The 18,896-nt window shown below is 42.4% G+C and overlaps 1 protein-coding gene across 3 annotated transcripts in view; it reads right to left on the bottom strand.

Annotated features, from left to right (window-relative positions):
• Window positions 1-12,067, bottom strand: part of MORC3 (MORC family CW-type zinc finger 3) — a 42,059-nt gene extending 29,992 nt beyond the window's left edge. Inside the window, exons 1-3 of one of the 3 annotated variants that reach the window (XM_047796206.1) lie at window positions 11,923-11,956; window positions 8,376-8,455; window positions 1,808-1,880 (exon numbers count right to left, since the gene is read on the bottom strand). Coding sequence is in view for 1 of the 3 variants with exons in the window: in XM_047796196.1 (XP_047652152.1) it covers window positions 1,808-1,880; window positions 11,923-11,961 (112 nt within the window). In the remaining 2 variants the exon portion in view is untranslated. Of the gene's footprint in view, window positions 1-1,807; window positions 1,881-4,032; window positions 4,075-8,375; window positions 8,456-11,922 lie in introns of those variants that run through there. The other 2 variants (XM_047796196.1, XM_047796221.1) reach the window with 2 other exon arrangements.
• Window positions 12,068-18,896: the final 6,829 nt, after the last annotated feature.

Here is an 18,896-nt window from a genome sequence, read left to right as displayed (position 1 = left end):
GCCCTTTTCAATCTACCAAAACCTTCTGATGGCTAGTACAATTCTCTGATCTCAGTACACCTCCCCATTTTAACACCCATGTGTAGCATACTTGTTTCCCTCAAGTGTAAAGGAACATATCAAAGAAAAGTAAAACAAATTTCAACAGTAGCAGTAATAAAATCAACTTGTGAACTAAGATCTATCTGGATATCCCTAACTGACTAAAAATACTTCTGAGGTGTATTTTGAAGTCTTTGTATAATACAAGTAATGGGTCTCAGGCTGTCCTTCCATAAGCCTACAGTTAAAATCAAACAATCTTTTTCATCAACCACTTTAGCTTCATAAAAAAACTTAAATTATGGAGTTGCCTTCGTGGCTCAGTGGTTAACAAATCCGACTAGGAACCATGAGGTTGCGGGTTCAATCCCTGGCCTTGCTCAGTGGGTTAAAGATCTGGCGTTGCCTTGAGCTGTGGTGTAGGTTGCAGACACGGCTTGGATCCGGCGTTGCTGTGGCTCTGGCGTAGGCTGGCGGCTACAGCTCCGATTAGACCCCTAGCCTGGGAATCTCCATATGCCACGGGAAGCAGCCCTAGAAAAGGCAAAAAGACAAAAAAAAAATTAAAAAAATAAAAATAAATAAATAAAATCTGATACACCATAATTTTGAGGTGCTCTAACCCAAGACTAGAGAAACACTATGCATTTCAATAAAGTTGAGTTACCTCCTCCCGGTTGCCACAGAAAAGAATGATCAGGAATAGCTGCAATGTTACCTCATACACACTTCAGGGTTTACACCTGAACAGCATATATTAGCTGGGAGGCTCTGAAAAATCTAAGTATATCAAAGAAGGGTTCTCGAATTTTCTTTCTTTTTTTCCTACACTTCCAACATAGGGTCCTTCCTTCCTATATGTGTAAAATATATTTAAGAATGCCTAAAAACATAGTTTTCCATTATTATTTGTTTCTCAAACATGCTTAAATTTTAAAACTCATTTGCATGAATTTTACCAAGAAAAAAAAAATCATGATCCATAATGCAAATCTGATCACAAACTTACCTCTTTTCTCCTGTTCATTACAACATTTTTTTGGGGGGGGTCTTTTTGTATTTTGAGGGCTGCACCCATGGCATATGGAGGTTCCCAGGAGGGGTCTAATCGGAGATGTAGCATCCGGCCTACACCACAGCCATAGCAACATAGGATCCCAGCCATGTCTGCAACCTACACCACAGCTCATGGAAATGCCATATCCTTAATACACGGAGCAAGGCCAGGGATTGAACCCGAGTCCTGATGAATACTAGTCAGGTTTGTTAACCACTGAGCCACAACGGGAACTCCCAAAACACTTTTAAATTTAATCCTATACCTTGATCATTCTATCTACTGGAGAAACCAAGAATTTATTAACACAAATCTAATACAATATTAATCCTCCTACTTATTAACATCAGAAAAATGAATCTACTTTTATATTTTCCAACTATTAAAAAAGTAATTCTCATTTTAGCAATATATTTATTTTTTATAACGAGAATAAAAATATTTTCAACATAAATGCTTTATGAACTTTGTAAATTGACTTGATAGTAGTATAGGGAAATACTTTAATAATAGTATAGGAAGGCTAAACAATGATTAATTTGACATTTGTTTCAATAGCTGTTATGCTAGGCAACATTTACCAATGTTATCACTGAAATGCATTTGGCTTTTTAAAAAAATCACATCTGCATATTATTTTCTAATAAAAAGCTTTTAAGAACTTCACATGCAAGCAACAAATTATACATGAAACATCAATTTACATACCTATTAATTCAGCAACCGCACTAAATGGCCAAGTGTGACTAGTAGAATTTGTATGTAAAAACTTCGGGCAAAGCTGAAACAAACCAATGATTCATGTCAATTAATTAAGGTCTTATTTTTAAGAACAGAACCCAAAATAATTTCCTGTCCAAGTACTAACACAGAGACCAAGCAAAAATGACTTAGCTGCTTGCATCAAGATATACCTGAAGATAGGGCTATAAATCCATTAAATAGTTTCCCATCAAGACTTACTGCAGGAGTTCCCATGTGGCACAGCGGATTAAGAATCCGACTGCAGCAGGTCAGGTCACTGAGGAGGCACAGGTTTGATCCCCCTCTGGCTGCAGTGAGTTAAAGTTTCCATCATTACCACAGCTGTGACGCAGGTCGAAGCTGCAGCTCAGATTTTCTGTCACCAGCCTGGGAGCTTCCATATGCCATGCGTGCAGCCATTTAAAAAAACAAAGAGACTTGCTGCAAAACCCTTGCTTCCTTGTGTCCACCAATCCACAGCCTTATCATAAAGTGCCCAATCTCAAAGCTATCCACCCTGTAAGACCTACCTCAAAATTACTATGAGATAAAACTAAGACTTTGTCAAAGGGATATTTTCTCCTTTAGTGCATTAAACTTAATAAACTTAGCTTTGCTCATTAGCAACGAGCTTTTTTTCTCAGGGTCTCTCCAAGCTCATTAAAGTTGAACTTGCAGCAATGGAGTAATACACATCTATAAAGCCTTCAAATAATGTCAAATAACAGTTACAATGCAACAAACCTTGATCTCCAAAGATTCTATATCTGATTTTATTCATGGTAATACAGTATGAAGGAATATATCAGTCAACCTCATGCTACACAGAATTCTCTCAATTTCTAAGTAATGCAGATATCAAATGCACAACAATGTACAAAGGTTAAAAAGGCTGAAGCTTGGAAATTTCAATATGCAGATTATTTCCATGAAATGAGGACTTTTTGTGTTCATTTTCAACAGATTATCTCAGATTTAAGGGAAAAAAGAGGCACTTTTAAGTGTTTCATTTAAGAGCCCTAAAAACATGATTAGATAACTCAACCAGCTTCATTTGCAGTGTTCAACTGCTGCCACAAGGTGTCAGAAAGATGTCTACTTTTCATCTGTCCACACCCAATTTCAGGCAATCCCAAGCATTTGTTTACTATTAGGTAAAAGTACACGTGTGAGAAATTATACTGTAGAAAAGTGACACAATTACCATTTCTCCGTTAATAAAAGAATGGCATACTCCTCACCCATTCCAAATCTTACTATGGGACATGGCCTTGGGTAAACCTCTGGCTAGTAAAGAAAATGATTTATCAACACCAGAAACCTTCAGAATACTTTCTGCCTTTTGTTCTGTATCTTATTAATTTGTTAGGTATCAAGTCTACAATTAGAAATTGGGTATTTTGGTCCACATCATAATACTTTGATTTTAGATGTGTATGGCAGACTGTGGGCAGGAATGTCAATTTTCATTTAATGACTTCATCTTATACACTAATACCAAACTGATATGTCCAGAGGCGCAAAGCAAAGAAGGCCTCATTAAGCAAAAACTGAGTGCTAAACAGTGGCTTTTTAGGTAAACACAAGCATTATTTTTCAACTATTGTTTTTTTTTGGAGGGGGATTCACAAAATATTCTATTTCCTCATCTGATGGAAGAAATTTGAGTATCACTTTTTTTTTTTTTTTTGCTTTTTAGGGATAAACCTGCAGCATATTTAAGTTCCCAGGCTAGGGGTCAAATAGGAGCTACACCACAGCCACAGCAATGCTGGATCCTTAAGCCACTGAGTAAGGCCAGAGATTAAATCTGCACCCTCATGGATACTAGTATGGTTCATTACCACTGACCCACAACAGAAATTCCTCAACTAATCTTAATTCTCATCTGTAGATGTCATTAGCTGGAAAGAAAACACCCTTGAACAGCCAAAACATGCACTCGCACACACAGACCATGGAGTGTGGAGTATCTTTTTTATTCTTTTTATGGCAGCACCTGGGCCATATGGAAGTTCCTAGGCGAGGGGTCAAACTGGAGCTGCACCTGCAGCCTAAGCCACAGCCATGGCAACAACAGGATCCAAGCCACATCTGCGATCTATGCCTGACACCCGCAGCTTGTGGCAACACCAGATCCTTAACCTACTGAGCAAGGCCAGGGATTAAACCCGCATGGGATCCTTCACCTGTTGAGCCACAATACAACAGGAACCCCCAAGTATGGAGTATCTTAAAAAGATGTGTGATCCTGGGCAAGGAACTTATCCCTCTGTGCCTCAAGTTTTGTCGGCTGTAAAAATGAGAATGATAATAGTATTAGCTTACCAAGATGTTAAGAGAATTAAATAACTTAATATCTGTAAATGCTTAGACGACCAAGTGGGACATAATAAGCATTATAAGCATTTTTTTTTTAAAGTAAGCATAACTTTAAAGGAACAAAAATAAAGAAAATCCTCAACGATCTCAAATAAAGAAGGAATTAAAAACAAAAATAAGATTTGAAAATGGGATGCACTAGGGATTAGAGTGGGGTGCTTAATAGGAATACAAAGGTTTTGATTTTAATGGTGACTCGGGGATAGGAGATTAGGCAGAAGAGAAGCATGCTCTTTGAAAGTAACTCCCCCCTCCCACTTCCTCAATAAAAAAGGGGTTTGGGAGAATATATCTAATGGGAAGCTTATCTGTTTTGGTCTGGACTCTAGCTTAAAAAAAAAGTGCAACTTGGGTTAGGTGTTTCAATTTACATAGCCTGCAGAGCCACTGTGCAGACGCAGCCTCAACAAGAATGCATAGGATTCCCCCAGGGTCATTATCTGGGGCATATTTGAGTACACAATCTAAAATAACATTTATGTAAGGAATCCATTAGGAGAAGTATTAGCAGATAAGATATAGGAGTATTAGACCCTCCACCCACCCAAACATTAGGTAAAAGAAATATCAGCCTATACAAATCCCTTGAAATAACTAGATATTTAAAAAGTAACTCCCCTCTAAAAAAAAATACACAAAAATAAGATGCAATGAAGACTACAAGATATTTTAAAGAATTGATAGAACTTTTAGAGTCAACAAATAGTCACACATTTTAAAAATCATTTCAATATAGAAGCTTCAAACATGGAAGCCTGAACCCATGGAGAGTGTTTTACCTCTGCTCCCTCCTGAAACTGCTCTGTAAGGAGGAAAAGGGGGCATAAACCAGAACAACAGAAAGAATCAAGTGATTAATAACAGCAGACAAGATAGTTCAGTAGTGGAGTTCCCGTCGTGGTGCAGTGGTTAAGGAATCCGACTAGGAACCAGAGGTTTCGGGTTTGATCCCCAGCCTCGCTCAGTGGGTTAAGGATCCGGCGTTGCCATGAGCTGTGGTGTAGGTTGCAGACGCAGCTCAGATTCCTAGTTGCTGTGGCTCTGGTGTAGGCCAGTGGCTACAGCTCCGATTTGACCCCTAGTTTGGGAACCTCCATATGCCACAGGAGCGGCCCTAGAAAAGGCAAAAAAAAGAAAAAAGTCAGTAGTTTTGAAACTGGAAAGCAGAGATTAGAGATAACTGATTTAATACCCTGGAAAGAGCTCAATCCAAAGCCTGGAAGAGATGGAAAAACCTACGAGCTGCAGGCCAGGGAACTTGGCAACCTCAGAAAGGGTTAGGAATTAGACTTTTGTATCTTAAAATGAAGTCAAAGGTACTAGAAGTTGTGTGAAAATAAGACCAGCTGAAAGTCTTCTTTTTTGGTCTTTTTTGGGGCTGCACCCATGGCATTTGGAAGTTCCCAGGCCAGGGGTCAAATTGGAGCTGCAGCTGCTGGCCTACGCCGCAGCCACAGCAACGCCAGATCCGAGCCCCACCTGGGACCTTTATCACCAGATCCTTAACCCAGAGGCCAGAGGTAGAACCCGCACCCTCATGGATACTAGTTGGGTTTGTTACCACTGAGCAACGACAGGAGTGCCAGGCTGAAAGTCTTTAAAGATTTCCCAGATCCTTCCTTTACCCTGAGCAGCCCTTCAACTACCCTTGGCAAACTATGTAAGACTGGAGGTCTGTTCTTTGGAGAAACTTATAGTGGTGGGCTCAGAGACAACTGAAAACAGGTGGTTAAAAGCAATCCAGTAAATAATCCAGAGATTAACACTCTCACATGTGGTCAAATGATTTTCCACAAGGGTGTAATGACCATTCAATGAGGAAAAGACATTCTTTTCCACAAAAAGTGCTGGGAAATCTCGATATCCATACACAATAGAATGAAGCTGTACCCTTACCTTATACCACAAATAGAAATTATCTTAAAATGGATCAAAGACCTAAACACAAGAGCTGAAACTATAAAACTCTTAGAAGAAAACAGGGGAAACATTTCATAACATTGGATTTGGCAATGACTTCTTGAATTTGAACACCAAAAGCAGAGGAAACAAAAGAAAAAATAAACTGAACTGTACCAAAATTTCAAACTCCTATTCATCAAAGGACAAAATCTAGAGAGTGAAAAGGCAACCTAGAATGGGGGGGGGACACTACAAATAAAGTATCTGATAAAAGGGTTAATATGCAGATGGAGCTTCTGCTGTGGCACAGTGGGTTAAGGATCTGACACTGTCTCTGCAGCACGGGTTAAACCCCCAACCCAGCAGAGTAGGTTAAAGATCTAGCGTTGTCACAGCTGTGACATAGTTTTCAGTTCCTGCTTAGAATCAATCCCTGACCTGGGAACTTACATATATTGTGGGTGCATCCAAAAAAAGGGGGGTGGTTTAATATGCAGAATATATAAAGAACTACAGCTCAAATAAAACTACAACCATAATAACGAACAAAAGAGACCCAGACAGGTTATTTCTCCAAAGATGCTCAACATCTCTAATCACTGGGGAAATGAAAAGCAAAACTATGAGATACCACCTCACACTCAATGGGATGGCTATTATTAAAAACAAAAACAAAAAACACAACAACAAAACCAAAAATAATAGTGCTGGGTAGGCTGTGGGGAAATTGCAACTCCTGTGCACCCTTTGAAGGAATAGAAAATGGTGCAGCCACTGTGGAAAACAATATGGAGGGTCTTCAAAAAGTTAAATATGGCAGTAATATAATGTCCTCATAATGTCCATGAAGATTTGGGTTTGATCCCTGGTCTTACTCAAGTGGGTTAAGGATCTGGCTTTGCTGAAAGCCGATGCACAGGTCACAGATGCAGAGCCGGTGTTGCTATGGGTGTGGTGTAGGCCTACAACTGCAGCTCCAATTCGACCCTTAGCCTGGGAACTTCCATATGCTGTAGGTGTGGCCATTAAAAGAAAAAAAAAAGTTAAATATAGAATTACCATTACGGTCCAGCAAATCTACTTCTGGGTATATACACTGAACAGAACTGCAAGCAAGGTCTCTATTTTTAAATGAAGTAAAATTGACTTACAATGTTGTGATAGTTTCAGGTGTACAGCAAAGTGATTCCCCTAAACATATATCTTTTCAAATTATTTTCCAATATAGGTTATTACAAGATATTGAATATAGTTCCCTGTGCTATATACACTAGATCCCTGAAGAGATCTGCACACCCATGTTCACATTATTAAGAGCCAAAAGTGGAAGCAACACAAATGTCCACTGATGAATGAATGGATCAAGAAAATGTGGTATATTCACAAGGTGGAAGACTATGCTGAGTGAAATAAGCCAATCACAAAACGACAAAAAATGTATGATTCCACTTATATGGTGACGTACCTAGAGGAGTCAAATTCACAGAAGGTAAAATGGTGGCTGCTAGGAACTGAGGGAACAGGGAACAGCGAGTTGGGTTTTTCCCCCAGGCTAGGGGTCAAACTGGAGCTGTAGCTGTAGGCCTACACCACAGTCACAGCAACACCAGATCCGAGCCACATCTGTGACCTCAACCACAGCTCAAGGCAATGCCGGATCCTTAACTCACTAAGTGAGGCCAGGGATCTAACTTGAGTCCTCATGGATACTAGCTGGGTTTGTAACCCACTGAGCCACAACAGGAACTCCCAGCAAGTTATTTTTTAATAGGTATGAGAGCTTTAGTTTTGCAGGATGAAGAGCTCTGGAGATCAGGTGCACAAAAATGTGAAATGTACTTAACACTTAAAAACGGTTAAGATGGTAAATTTAATGCTGTGTGTAGTTTACCACAATAGTAAACAAATTAAACAATGTGATGTCTGGGACCAAACTGAACAAAGTGATACCCCAATCCCTCTGCTGAGCTTCCAGAAGAGCTAGCAGCCAGGATTACATACATATCCACAGCAGGAGACTAGATGTAGAATTTTCCCTTGGGAAAATTGAATTACTTCTAAAACTTCTATTTGGTTCTTTTACAATTGTGCCAAGCCATTATGGATAGCTTTTTTAATCCCTTCACTTAAAAAAATATTATTTAAAAGTTATTTTAATTATATTTAATTTGTGGTCTAACACTTCCAATCTTTAGGGTAAAGAGATACTGACGTAGAGTGCGCCAACAAAATAGCTGGCTCTTCCTACCTGATCATCCAACACTGAAGCCCACAAAAGGACTAGCTCCACTCAGGATGAACATCTTTCGATCAGCTTTTAGTGTCTCACTGGGAAATATAAGCAGAAGGCTAACCATCTCTAGACATACGAAAATGTAAAATAACAATGCAATAAAAAGAACATAAAGAAAATAGAGGCAATGCAGTATGCAAAAGAAAAGTTCAAAAATACTATGATTAATATGCCCAGTGATAAGTACATGTATTTTGTTGAGGGAAATTTCAAAAAGACATTCAGAGAGTAAGAGTGTTCATAACAATTAAATATATGTAAGCGAAAGGCAGGAGGAAATCTCCCAGAAAGGAAAGGAAAGCAATGAGAAGGAAAACACAAAAGAGAAAAGAAAAATAGAGGGAAAATTATTGTTAAATAAATGAGAAAATCTTTCAAATACTAAGGACTTTAGTTTCCAGCCTAAGTATCAGTACAATGCATTGGGTTCTATTAAACAGCATGGCTTTCAAGTTCTGAAAAAAAAAAAAAAAATCATTTCTATTCTAGAATTACGAGCCCAGCCAAATCATGCGTAAAGAAAGAGCAAGAGTAGTATAAATATATTTCCAAGAAAAGACATAAAAATTTTCTTCCCATGTACTGTGTCTCAGGAAGCTACACTCGTTACTTTAATTTTTAAAACAATCTTTTCAGGTAGTAAGATTATTATTTCCATCCTTCAGGTCACACATTCAGTTATCGGTCAGGATTTGAACCCTGCCAGATGGGATCCAGAATCCATGCTCTCAGTCACAGCTGCTGTTGCCTGCCAAAGGAGTAAACTCCAAAAGAGGAATATGTGGTGGGATGGAGACATGATGAAAAGGGGAAGGAAATTTCCAGAAAAGTGATAAAGGGAAGTCCGAAATTTACAACAGAGCCAACAAAACTTACAAAATATTGAGTGTGTTTAACACATCTGGAAAAGATTTTCCAGTTCTCTGTAAGTTTGGAGGCAAAAGGGAGCAGTACACAGAAAAACTAAGCAAACAAAATGCAAATCAATTATTAACTTAGGAGAAAACAAAAAGCTATATAGGGAGTTCCCATCGTGGCGCAGTGGTTAACGAATCCGACTAGGAACCATGAGGTTGCGGGTTCGGTCCCTGCCCTTGCTCAGTGGGTTAACCATCCGGCATTGCCGTGAGCTGTGGTGTAGGTTGCAGACGCGGCTGGGATCCCGCGTTGCTGTGGCTCTAGCGTAGGCCGGTGGCTACAGCTCCGATTTGACCCCTAGCCTGGGAACCTCCATATGCTGCGGAAGCAGCCCAAAGAAATAGCAAAAAAAAAAAAAAAAAAAAAAAAAAGCTATATAGCAAGTAAAATCTAATCACACTTATGGTCAGTTCATTTGTGAATAACATAAGAGTGCTAAATCATACAGTAATTCAATCAAAAAAGCATTTAAGAATGGACGAAGTGAGAGTGTGTGTCTCACTAGCAGGATTTCTGATAAACAATGAAATAGTATCAGCATTTTACTTAGAAACATGGAGGCAAAAAGTATTTTTATCACTGCATTTCATTCAAGGATCTACAGATCCTCTAATGATTTTTTAAAAATTTGTATACCTTTTGTGTTTATACAAATGTAAAGACTCATTAATCCCTACATCGTTTCCTAACGCAAGCATTTCAAAGCTATAGCAAAGGAATGAGCATGCCTTTATTCCAATGAAACTTTATCTATGGGAACTGAAATGTCTACTCCACATAATTTTCATGTTACGAAATATTGTTCTTTTGATTTTTCTCCCCAACCATTTAAGGATCGTGTGCCATACAAAAACAGGTGGCAGGCTGGATTTGGCCCATAAACTAGTTTGCCAACTTCTGTCCTAAAGCAAAAGACCAGTGGAAGTACAGCCCAGAAGCTGCAGATGGGAGATTTCCACCAAAGAGGTTCCAAACAGCCAATATCATCCACAAAAGAAAGATTTAGCACAAGAACAGCTGCTGCACCCAGAAAGCCAGCTAACAATTCCAGTCTCTCAAGACTGTTTGGACCCTTATCTTTACGCCCCTCATTTTCTCAATCTTGAAGAGACAGAGACAACAACTTGGGAGAAGCTGGGGAATGGAGAAGAGAATCCAAGAGCAAGAAATAGCAAGAGGAAAAAAAAAAAAAGTTTACTCTGTTTCCTCATCCCAGTTTTCTGGGCCAGAATTTGGCCCAATTTGAGAAGAAGGTGCAGGCTTTAAACTGAGTAAGAGCTCTTAAAGTAGTTAGGGTTAGTTATGACAGTACCTGAAGCCAACTGGAAAGCATTAAAATCTGCTCAGATTCACCCAGGTGAATTAGCAAACAGTGTTTAAAGCCAGTGGTAGGAAAAAAATTAAGTGGCTCTCTATATTCCACCTGCTAAATATTACCTCATTCAATAAACCAGTTAGGTAACCAAAGAGACTTCATTCCAAATATGTAAAGTGTGCTCATGAATCAATAAAAATTCCCCTTAAAGGAAAATAGAAAAACGTGCAAAGACTATGAATAGAGAAACTTTCAACTCCACAAATAGTCAAGTAAATATAAAGTAAACCCAGATACATTTCACACTCAGCAGAAAAGATGTTCCGGTCTGATGATACCAGGTCTAGGCAGTAATCTGACTAAATGAATGAAACTCAAAGGGGAAAAAAACGCTACTTTTGAAGCAATGGTATTACAATGTGAATGAAATATTTAATGAGACGGGAGCTGCCATTCCTCGGCCAGGGCCAACATCCTCAAGGGAAGAGGTACTTTTTTTGCATAACAACGCCAACTTTTTAAGTATAACCAGGCAGGAAGGCCACGCCTACATTTTAGGCTTTTTAATTCAGACTGTGTGACTGCTCCCTCGGATTTAAGATTCCTAGATATTAAACGGGCTGAAGGATTAACAAGAACCCGAGGCGCTCCGGAACCAACACGATCCGCAGACTAGAGGGGAAACGGGAGAGCTGGTGGTGACCTAGCGATCTGGGCTGGAGGGCTTGACGGGTCGGAAGCGGCTGGAATTTAAACGAATCACGAAGGCTAGCGGCAGTTCGCTCACCCCGTCCTACCGCCCGGAGGTCAAGGCCGCCGGGCATGTCTGGCCACAGACTGCCCCTCCCTCGCCCTCCGGGACGCCCCGCGGGCCCGCAGGCCGGGAAGGGTCAGGGGACCCGCGGTCTGAGGGGCGTGCGGGTTGGCCGCCGAGGCCGCGCCCTCAGACAACAACTGCGGGCCAGCCGAGAGGGAGCCAGGAGGAGGGGCTGCGGGCCCAGCCCGCCCCGAAGCCGCGGAAGCAAAAGAGAAACCTAACGCCCAAGAAACGAAACTCAGCCCGTCCCGCGTAGCCCGGCCGGGCCCTGCCCGCCACGGAGCCGCTCCGCCGTCGGGAGCGAGATGGCCGCCGCCTCCCCAGGTCCGGCCACGGCCCCAGCCGCCGCGCCCGGCCGACGAGTCGCCACCGCCCACTGCCGGCCCCCCCTCGCTTGCCCGCCTGCCCGCCCTCCTGGGACACGGCCCGCTCCACCCCTCGCGGCTGCTCACCGCACTGAGGCGGATCCCGCTGGGTGACTGCGCCGCCATCTTAAGCGAGCTACAAAGCCAGGACCGGCCTCGGCCGCAATCCGACTGGGAGACGGCGGCGGACTACTATGGATCTCGAGTCTCCGCCCACTTCCGGGGCGGGTCGCGCGGGCGGCCCCGCCCACCCACTTCCGCCTCCCGGCGCGGGGGAGTTGGGAATATAGAGGAGGTAAATTCCTCCAGGGGTTCAGAAGGGAGAGAGAGAGACTCGATGGGGAGCTGGTTCTAGCTCAGCGGCCCTGCGAGATAGGGCGCATGCGTGAAGCGCCTTAGGCCGGAACGAGTGACTGTATTAAGTGGACCTGGAGGCTTTGTCAAGCAGTAATCAGTATGGAGGCTGCAAAAGAACAAAGAGCTTTTTGGGGCGGGGGGGGGGGTCTTGGGAATTGTAATTGGGGATACACGGGTTCCAGCAAAATAGAAGGGTGTTGAGGGGAGAGAAAGGCTTATAAATGCAAAACCCACAAGGTTGTTAAAGTTGTCTTGCAGAAATTATGATTGACTCTGATACACAAAGGAAATATTTGTTCCTAAGGGATAGACTGTCACAGGTTATTTAGGGTAAGGGCCTGATAAGCACCTTGAATTTCTGAAACGTTGAGCAGATGTTCCGGATAACTTTCCTAGAAGATAAGTGGTCAAAAGATCAGCTTCTGTATGGACAGACTTACATAAGTCACACTTCCTCAACGGCTTCTGGCTCCGTTTTAGAGAGTTCTTAGCAATACCAACTCCTTTGGGTTTTCCTTTAGCTGCTTGAGGATCCCAAGTTTGAAGTCTTGTGCTAGAGACCCAAAAAAATGCACTCCGTTGACCTGGCTGGCCGTGAATTACACTGAAAAAAAGCAATTGAAACCTTATTGATGAAATGAAGACTGCGTCTTTTGGGTTTACTGTGAAATTATCATCCTTCATCCTTATAAAAAGAATCCTTTCTCCTATGAGATTTATCAAGTCCTTTTGCTTGGGCGCATTTATTCCCTGCCCACGTTTTCCTGGACATTGGACTAAGTTAGCAGGATATAAAAATGAATTGGTCAAGGCTGTCAAACACTGCAGTTTGAGAATTTAAGTTATTTATTTATGTATTTATTTTTGTCTTTTTGCCATTTCTAGGGCCGCACTTGCGGCATATGGAGTTTCCCTGGCTAGGGGTCAAATCGGAGCTGTAGCCGCCGGCCTACACCAGAGCCACAGCAACGTGTGGGATCAGAGCCCCAGCTGTGAGCTACACCACAGCTCACCACCCCCCATCCTTAACCAACTGAGTGAGGCCAGGGATCAAACCCCCAACCTCATGGTTCCTAATTGGATTGGTTAACCACTGAGCCATGATGGGAACTCCTAAGTTTTTTTTTTTAATATCTATTGAATTTTTATAATTGTCAAAGTAATACATTTTCTTTGTAAAAACTGAAATAATACAGAAATATAAAACACAAAATTTACCTCAATCTCTTCAACAGAGCATATAAACAATTTGGTGTACATGACTCTAGATTTACTATATGCTAATTGTTATTTACTATAGGGGACTGGACCTTATGCACTCATGTGCAACTCGCACTATTGTTTTGTTTCGTTTTCTTTTTTGGACACCCCGCAGCATATGGAGTTCCCAGGCCAGGGATCAGATCTGAACCACAGTTGCAACCTATGCTGAAGCTGTAGCAACACCAGATCCTTTAACCCACCATGCCCGGCTGGGAATTGAACATGCATCCTGGTGCTGCAAAGACACCCATCTATCCCTTGTGCCACAGTGGGAACTTCAGCAACTTGCCTTTTTATCTAATTATTTCAATTTGAAGTTTGTAAATACCCAAATATTTTTGAATGAATGATGAGAAAAATGTTAAGCAACAACCACCTGTGTTCTGTTGTCATTCTTTCCACTGATCATTGGGTTGTCGACTGAAAAAAAAACACGCAACCTAAAAGTTGAAAATTATGTTTTATTTGTTACACTTACTGAGGACTTGAGCCTGGGATACTGATATTTCTGAAGGCCTGTTCTCAAGAGATAGGGGAGGTTTTGGCCCAAACCCAAGTGGTCAGAACATCAAAAGAGTACTGTTAATTAAAGAAAACCAGACATCTCATGTTAATAAATTTAGTGCTTTTCTCATATGGGAAGAGGCAAGAGTCTGGACTTACTGAATAATCCTTTGATTATGCACCTTAACTATCTAGGGCTGGTTTCCTGTATTTCTCCATCCTGAACCCCCTCAGTGTGCACAATTTGCTATAGTAGCTGATGGCTTAATGTCTGCAAAATTCTTTGTTTACTGATATGGCAGGCAACACCCTGTCCACAGGGTAAATGACCCAATATGCATCACCTAAGAGTGTTATTAATACCATTTGCAGTGCTCCGACCTGGGTTCTCATTTTCCTCCAGAAATATTTCTCATTTAATATTGTATTGTTTTGTGAGAGGCTCTTTCATCAACTATTTATTTATTTTATTTTATTTTTTTATTTTTTGCTTTTTTTAGGGCCACACCCATGGCATTTGGAGGTTCCCAGGCCAGGGGTCTAAGCAGAGCTGTAACCGCCATGCCACAGCCACAGCAACGCCAGATCCGACCTTCATCTGCCACCTACGCCACAGCACACCACATCCCCAGATCTTTAACCCACTGAGCGAGGCCGGAGATCGAACCCTGTATCCTCGTGGATGCTAGTCAGATTTGTTAACTGCTTAGCCATGACAGGAACTCCTATGTCTTTTTATTTTTATTTATTTACTTAGTCTTTTTTTTTTTTTTTTTTGTCTTTTTGCCGTTTCTTGGGCCGCTCCCAAGGCTTATGGAGGTTCCCAGGCTAGGGGTCTAATCGGAGCTGTAGCCACGGGCCTACGCCAGAGCCACAGCAACTCGGGATCCGAGCCGCATCTGCGGCCTACACCACAGCTCATGGCGACGCCAGATCGTTAACCCACTGAGCAAGGCCAGGGATCGAACCTGCAACCTTACGGTTCCTAGTCGGATTCGTTAACCACTGCACCACGACGGGAACTCCTATTTACTTAGTCTTTTCTTAGGGCCACCCCTGTGGCATACGGAAATTGCCAGGCTAGAATTCAAATCCAAATCAGAGCTTCAGGTGCCCTCACACCTACAGCCACAGCCCCAGCAACACCAGATCCGAGCCAAGTCTGCGAGATACACTGCAGCACACAGCTACTGCCAGATCCTCAACCCACTGATCGTGGGCCAGGTATGGAACCCAAATCCTTATGGATTCTACTCAGGTTTGTTACCCTTTAGCCACAACAGGAACTCTTATTTCTTTTTAATTAAAAAGAATTGGGGACGGGGCGGGGAGTTCCTGTGGTGGCTCAGCAGAAACAAATTGACTAGCATCCAGGTTCAATCCCTGGCCTCCCTCAGTGGGTTAAGGTTCCAGCATCCGGTGTAGTTCCCAGGCTCAGCTTCAACCTGGCATTGCTGTGGCTGTGGTGTGGCCGGCAGCTGTAGCTCCGATCTGACCCCAAGCCTGGGAACCTCCATATGCAGTGGGTGCGGCCTTAAAAAGACAAAATAAATAAATAAATAAATAAATAAATAAAATGGTGGGGGGTGGGTAGTTCCCATTGTGACTCTGCAGTTAAGAACTGGATGTAGTCTCTGTGAGGATGTGGGTTGGATCCCTGGCCTCACTTAGTGGGTTGAAGATCTGGCATTGCCTCCAGCTTCGAGGGTCACAGACATAGCTCAAATCTGATGTTGTGGCTGTGGCATAGGCTGGCAGCTGCAGCTCCAATTCAGCCTCTAGCCTGGAGTATGTCACAGGTGCAGCCATAAAAAGAAAACAACAACAACTTTTTTTGACCATGCCCCAGGGCAAGTGGAAGTTCCTGGGCCAGGGATCAACACTGAGCCATAGCAGTGACAAAACCAAGTCCTTCACCACTAGGCCACCAGAGAACTCCCTCATCAACTGTTTGTTGAGAGCCTACTTTGTGTCTGTCACAGTAAGAGCTCTAAGAATGCAGTGATGTGCAAAATTGAGATTTCTACTCTTGTGGGATTTACAATCTCTTGGGTGTTTATTAAATAAGATGTGGCCCATTAGTGAGTTGTGAAATCAATTTGGTGAGTCTCAACTAGCACTTTGTAGGAAAAGAAAAAAGAGAGAGCATAGAATTTATTTATTTATTTTGGCCACACACGCAGCATGTGAAGGTTCCCAGGCAAGGGATTGAGCTCATGCCACAGCAATGCCAGTGCCAGATGCTTAACCCTGGGCCACCAGCGGACTCCAGAATTTTAATTTAATAGTAGAGTGCAGGGAGTTCCCATCGTGGCTCAGTGGTAACAAATTTGACTAGGATCTGAGGACATGGGTTCGATCCCTGGTCTTGCCGAGTGGGTTGCCATGATCTGTGGTGTAGGTCACAGATGTGGCTTGGATCCCACATTGCTGTGGCTGTGGTGTAGGCTGGGATGTAGCTCCACTTTGACCCCTAGTCTGGAAACTTAAACATGCCGTGAGTGTGGTCCTAAAAAGCAAAAACCAAAAAAAAAAAAAAAAAAAGAAAGACAAGAAAAGAAATTAGTGTAGTAAAATGTCTGTCTGGGCCTAAATCCATCTTGTTCATTTTTGTTTTTTAATAGCCGCACTGGGGGCATATGGAAGTTCCCAGGCCAGGGACTGAATCTGAGATGGAGCTGCAGCAACACTGGATCTTTTAACCCACTGCACCAGGCTGGCGATTCAACCCATGCCTCTGCAGTTGCTGCAGTCAGATTCTTAACCCACTGTGCCCCAGCAGGAACTCCCAACTTCTTAATTTATTAACTGTATGATGTTCAGCAATACTGATTCTGAGATGAGATTAGACTTGAAGGTGCCAAGATGCTGGTTTTGAAAATGAAGAAGGGCCATGAACCAAAGGATACAGGGAATGAAGCTCCAGAAGCTGGAAAAGGCAAAGAAACTCCACTCTAGAGGAGCCTCTGCCAACACTTTGGTTTCAGCTCATTTCAGACCTCTCGCCTCCAAAACTGGAAGAGAATACATTTCTGCAGTTTTAAGCTACTCAACTACGGTGATTTGTTAGATCAGCAACAGGAATAGACAGTAGTCTATTCATGTACAAGAAAATACTTACCTAAACATGCAAATTCTTGCCTCCTTATCCCCAAAGTTTTTTTTAACAGAATCGAGGAAAGTATGGAGTTCTACATTCTCAAGGTTTTACTCATATGGAAGAGAGATGAGGACAACATGTACAGGCTAAACTTAGACCAGGTTGATAAAAAAGGGTGCTTTTTCAGGAAAATAAATTTTCTGCCACACCCCTCTGATGCTTATGTCAGACAAACCCAAGCTGACAAGCTTGAGTTCCCCAATGGTGCAATGGGTTAGGTATCCAGTAATGTCACTATTGTGCTCTGGTTACTGCTGTGGGGCAGGTTCAGTCCCTGGCCCAGGAAATTCTACATGCCTTGGGCAAGGTTCCCCCCACCCCCGCCAAAAAAAAGTCAAAGCTGAGCTTGATATGTTTTTTTTTGTCTTTTTTGTTGTTGTTGTTATTATTGTTGTTGTTGTTTTTGTTGCTATTTCTTGGGCCGCTTCCGCGGCATATGGAGGTTCCCAGGCTAGGGGTCAAATCGGAGCTGTAGCCACCGGCCTACGCCAGAGCCACAGCAACTCGGGATCCGAGCCGCATCTGCAACCTACACCACAGCTCACGTCAACGCCGGATCGTTAACCCACTGAGCAAGGGCAGGGACCAAACCCGCAACCTCATGGTTCCTAGTCGGATTGTTAACCACTGCGCCACGACGGGAACTCCTGATATGTTTTTTTAAGGTAAAAACTCTTCTTTGGGGAATGCTGTGTACTGAACGTTTACCTCCCCCCCAAATTCATGTTGACATTCTCACCCCTCAATATGATGGTAACTGGAGGTGGGGCCTTTGGGGTGATTAGGTCGAGAGGGTGAATCCCTCATGAATGGGCTCTCTTATAAAAGAGACCCTACAGGAGTTCCCACTGTGGTGCAAAGGGATTGGCAGTGTCTCTGCAGTGCCAGGACTCAGGTTTGATCCCCGGCCCAGCACAGTGGGTTAAAGAATCCAGCATTGCTACAGATGCTGCATAGGTTGCAGCTGTGGCTCAGATCTGAACCCTGGCCCTGGTACGCCATATGAGACCCTACAGGGATCCCTCAACCCTTCTGCTACCTGAGGACACAGCAGGAAGAACCAGGAAGGGCTCTGATCTTGGACTTCCCAATTACAGAATATAAATATTTGTTGTTTAAGCCACCCAATCTATGGTATTTTTATTCTATCAGCCTGAACTAAGGCAAAAGAAATTTTAAAACTCCATACAAGAGTTAGAATATTTGAATAAGGAAGTTCCCGCTGTGGCTTAGCTGGTTAAGAACCCAACTAGTATCTATGAAGATTCAGGTTCCATTCCTGGCCTTGCTCAGTGGGTTAAGGCTCCAGAGTTGCCGCAAGCCGCAGCTAGGTCACAGATGTGGCTTGGTTCTGGCTTTGCCATGGCTGTGACATAGGCCTGCAGTTGCAGGTCCGATTCAATCCCTCGTCTGGCAACTTCCATACGGCGCAGGTGTGGCCTTAAAAAAGCAAAAAAAGAGAAAAAGATAAAAGAAAAAAAAAAGAATATCTAAACAAAATTAAATCTTAAAATCTCCAACTGATCTAAATTAAAAAGAACAGGAGATCTGGCTGGTTTCACAAAACTATACACAGTTATGCATCTTGACTTTGACATGGAACAATAGATCTGAGATCCTTCTGTAGCTGTGCATGAAAAGTTTTATCACATTATTTTACAGCTTCATAACATTTAAATATATCGATTATTGTAATTTATTTAGATCTCCTACTGGTGGAGATTGTCTCCAAATGTTTTGCTATTATCTGCATTTACAACAAATAACTTGTACATAA

The sequence above is a fragment of the Phacochoerus africanus genome, chromosome 1 (assembly GCF_016906955.1).
Source record: "Phacochoerus africanus isolate WHEZ1 chromosome 1, ROS_Pafr_v1, whole genome shotgun sequence".
Classification (NCBI taxonomy): Eukaryota; Metazoa; Chordata; class Mammalia; order Artiodactyla; family Suidae; genus Phacochoerus; species Phacochoerus africanus.
This window is presented reverse-complemented; position numbering and strand designations above follow the sequence as displayed.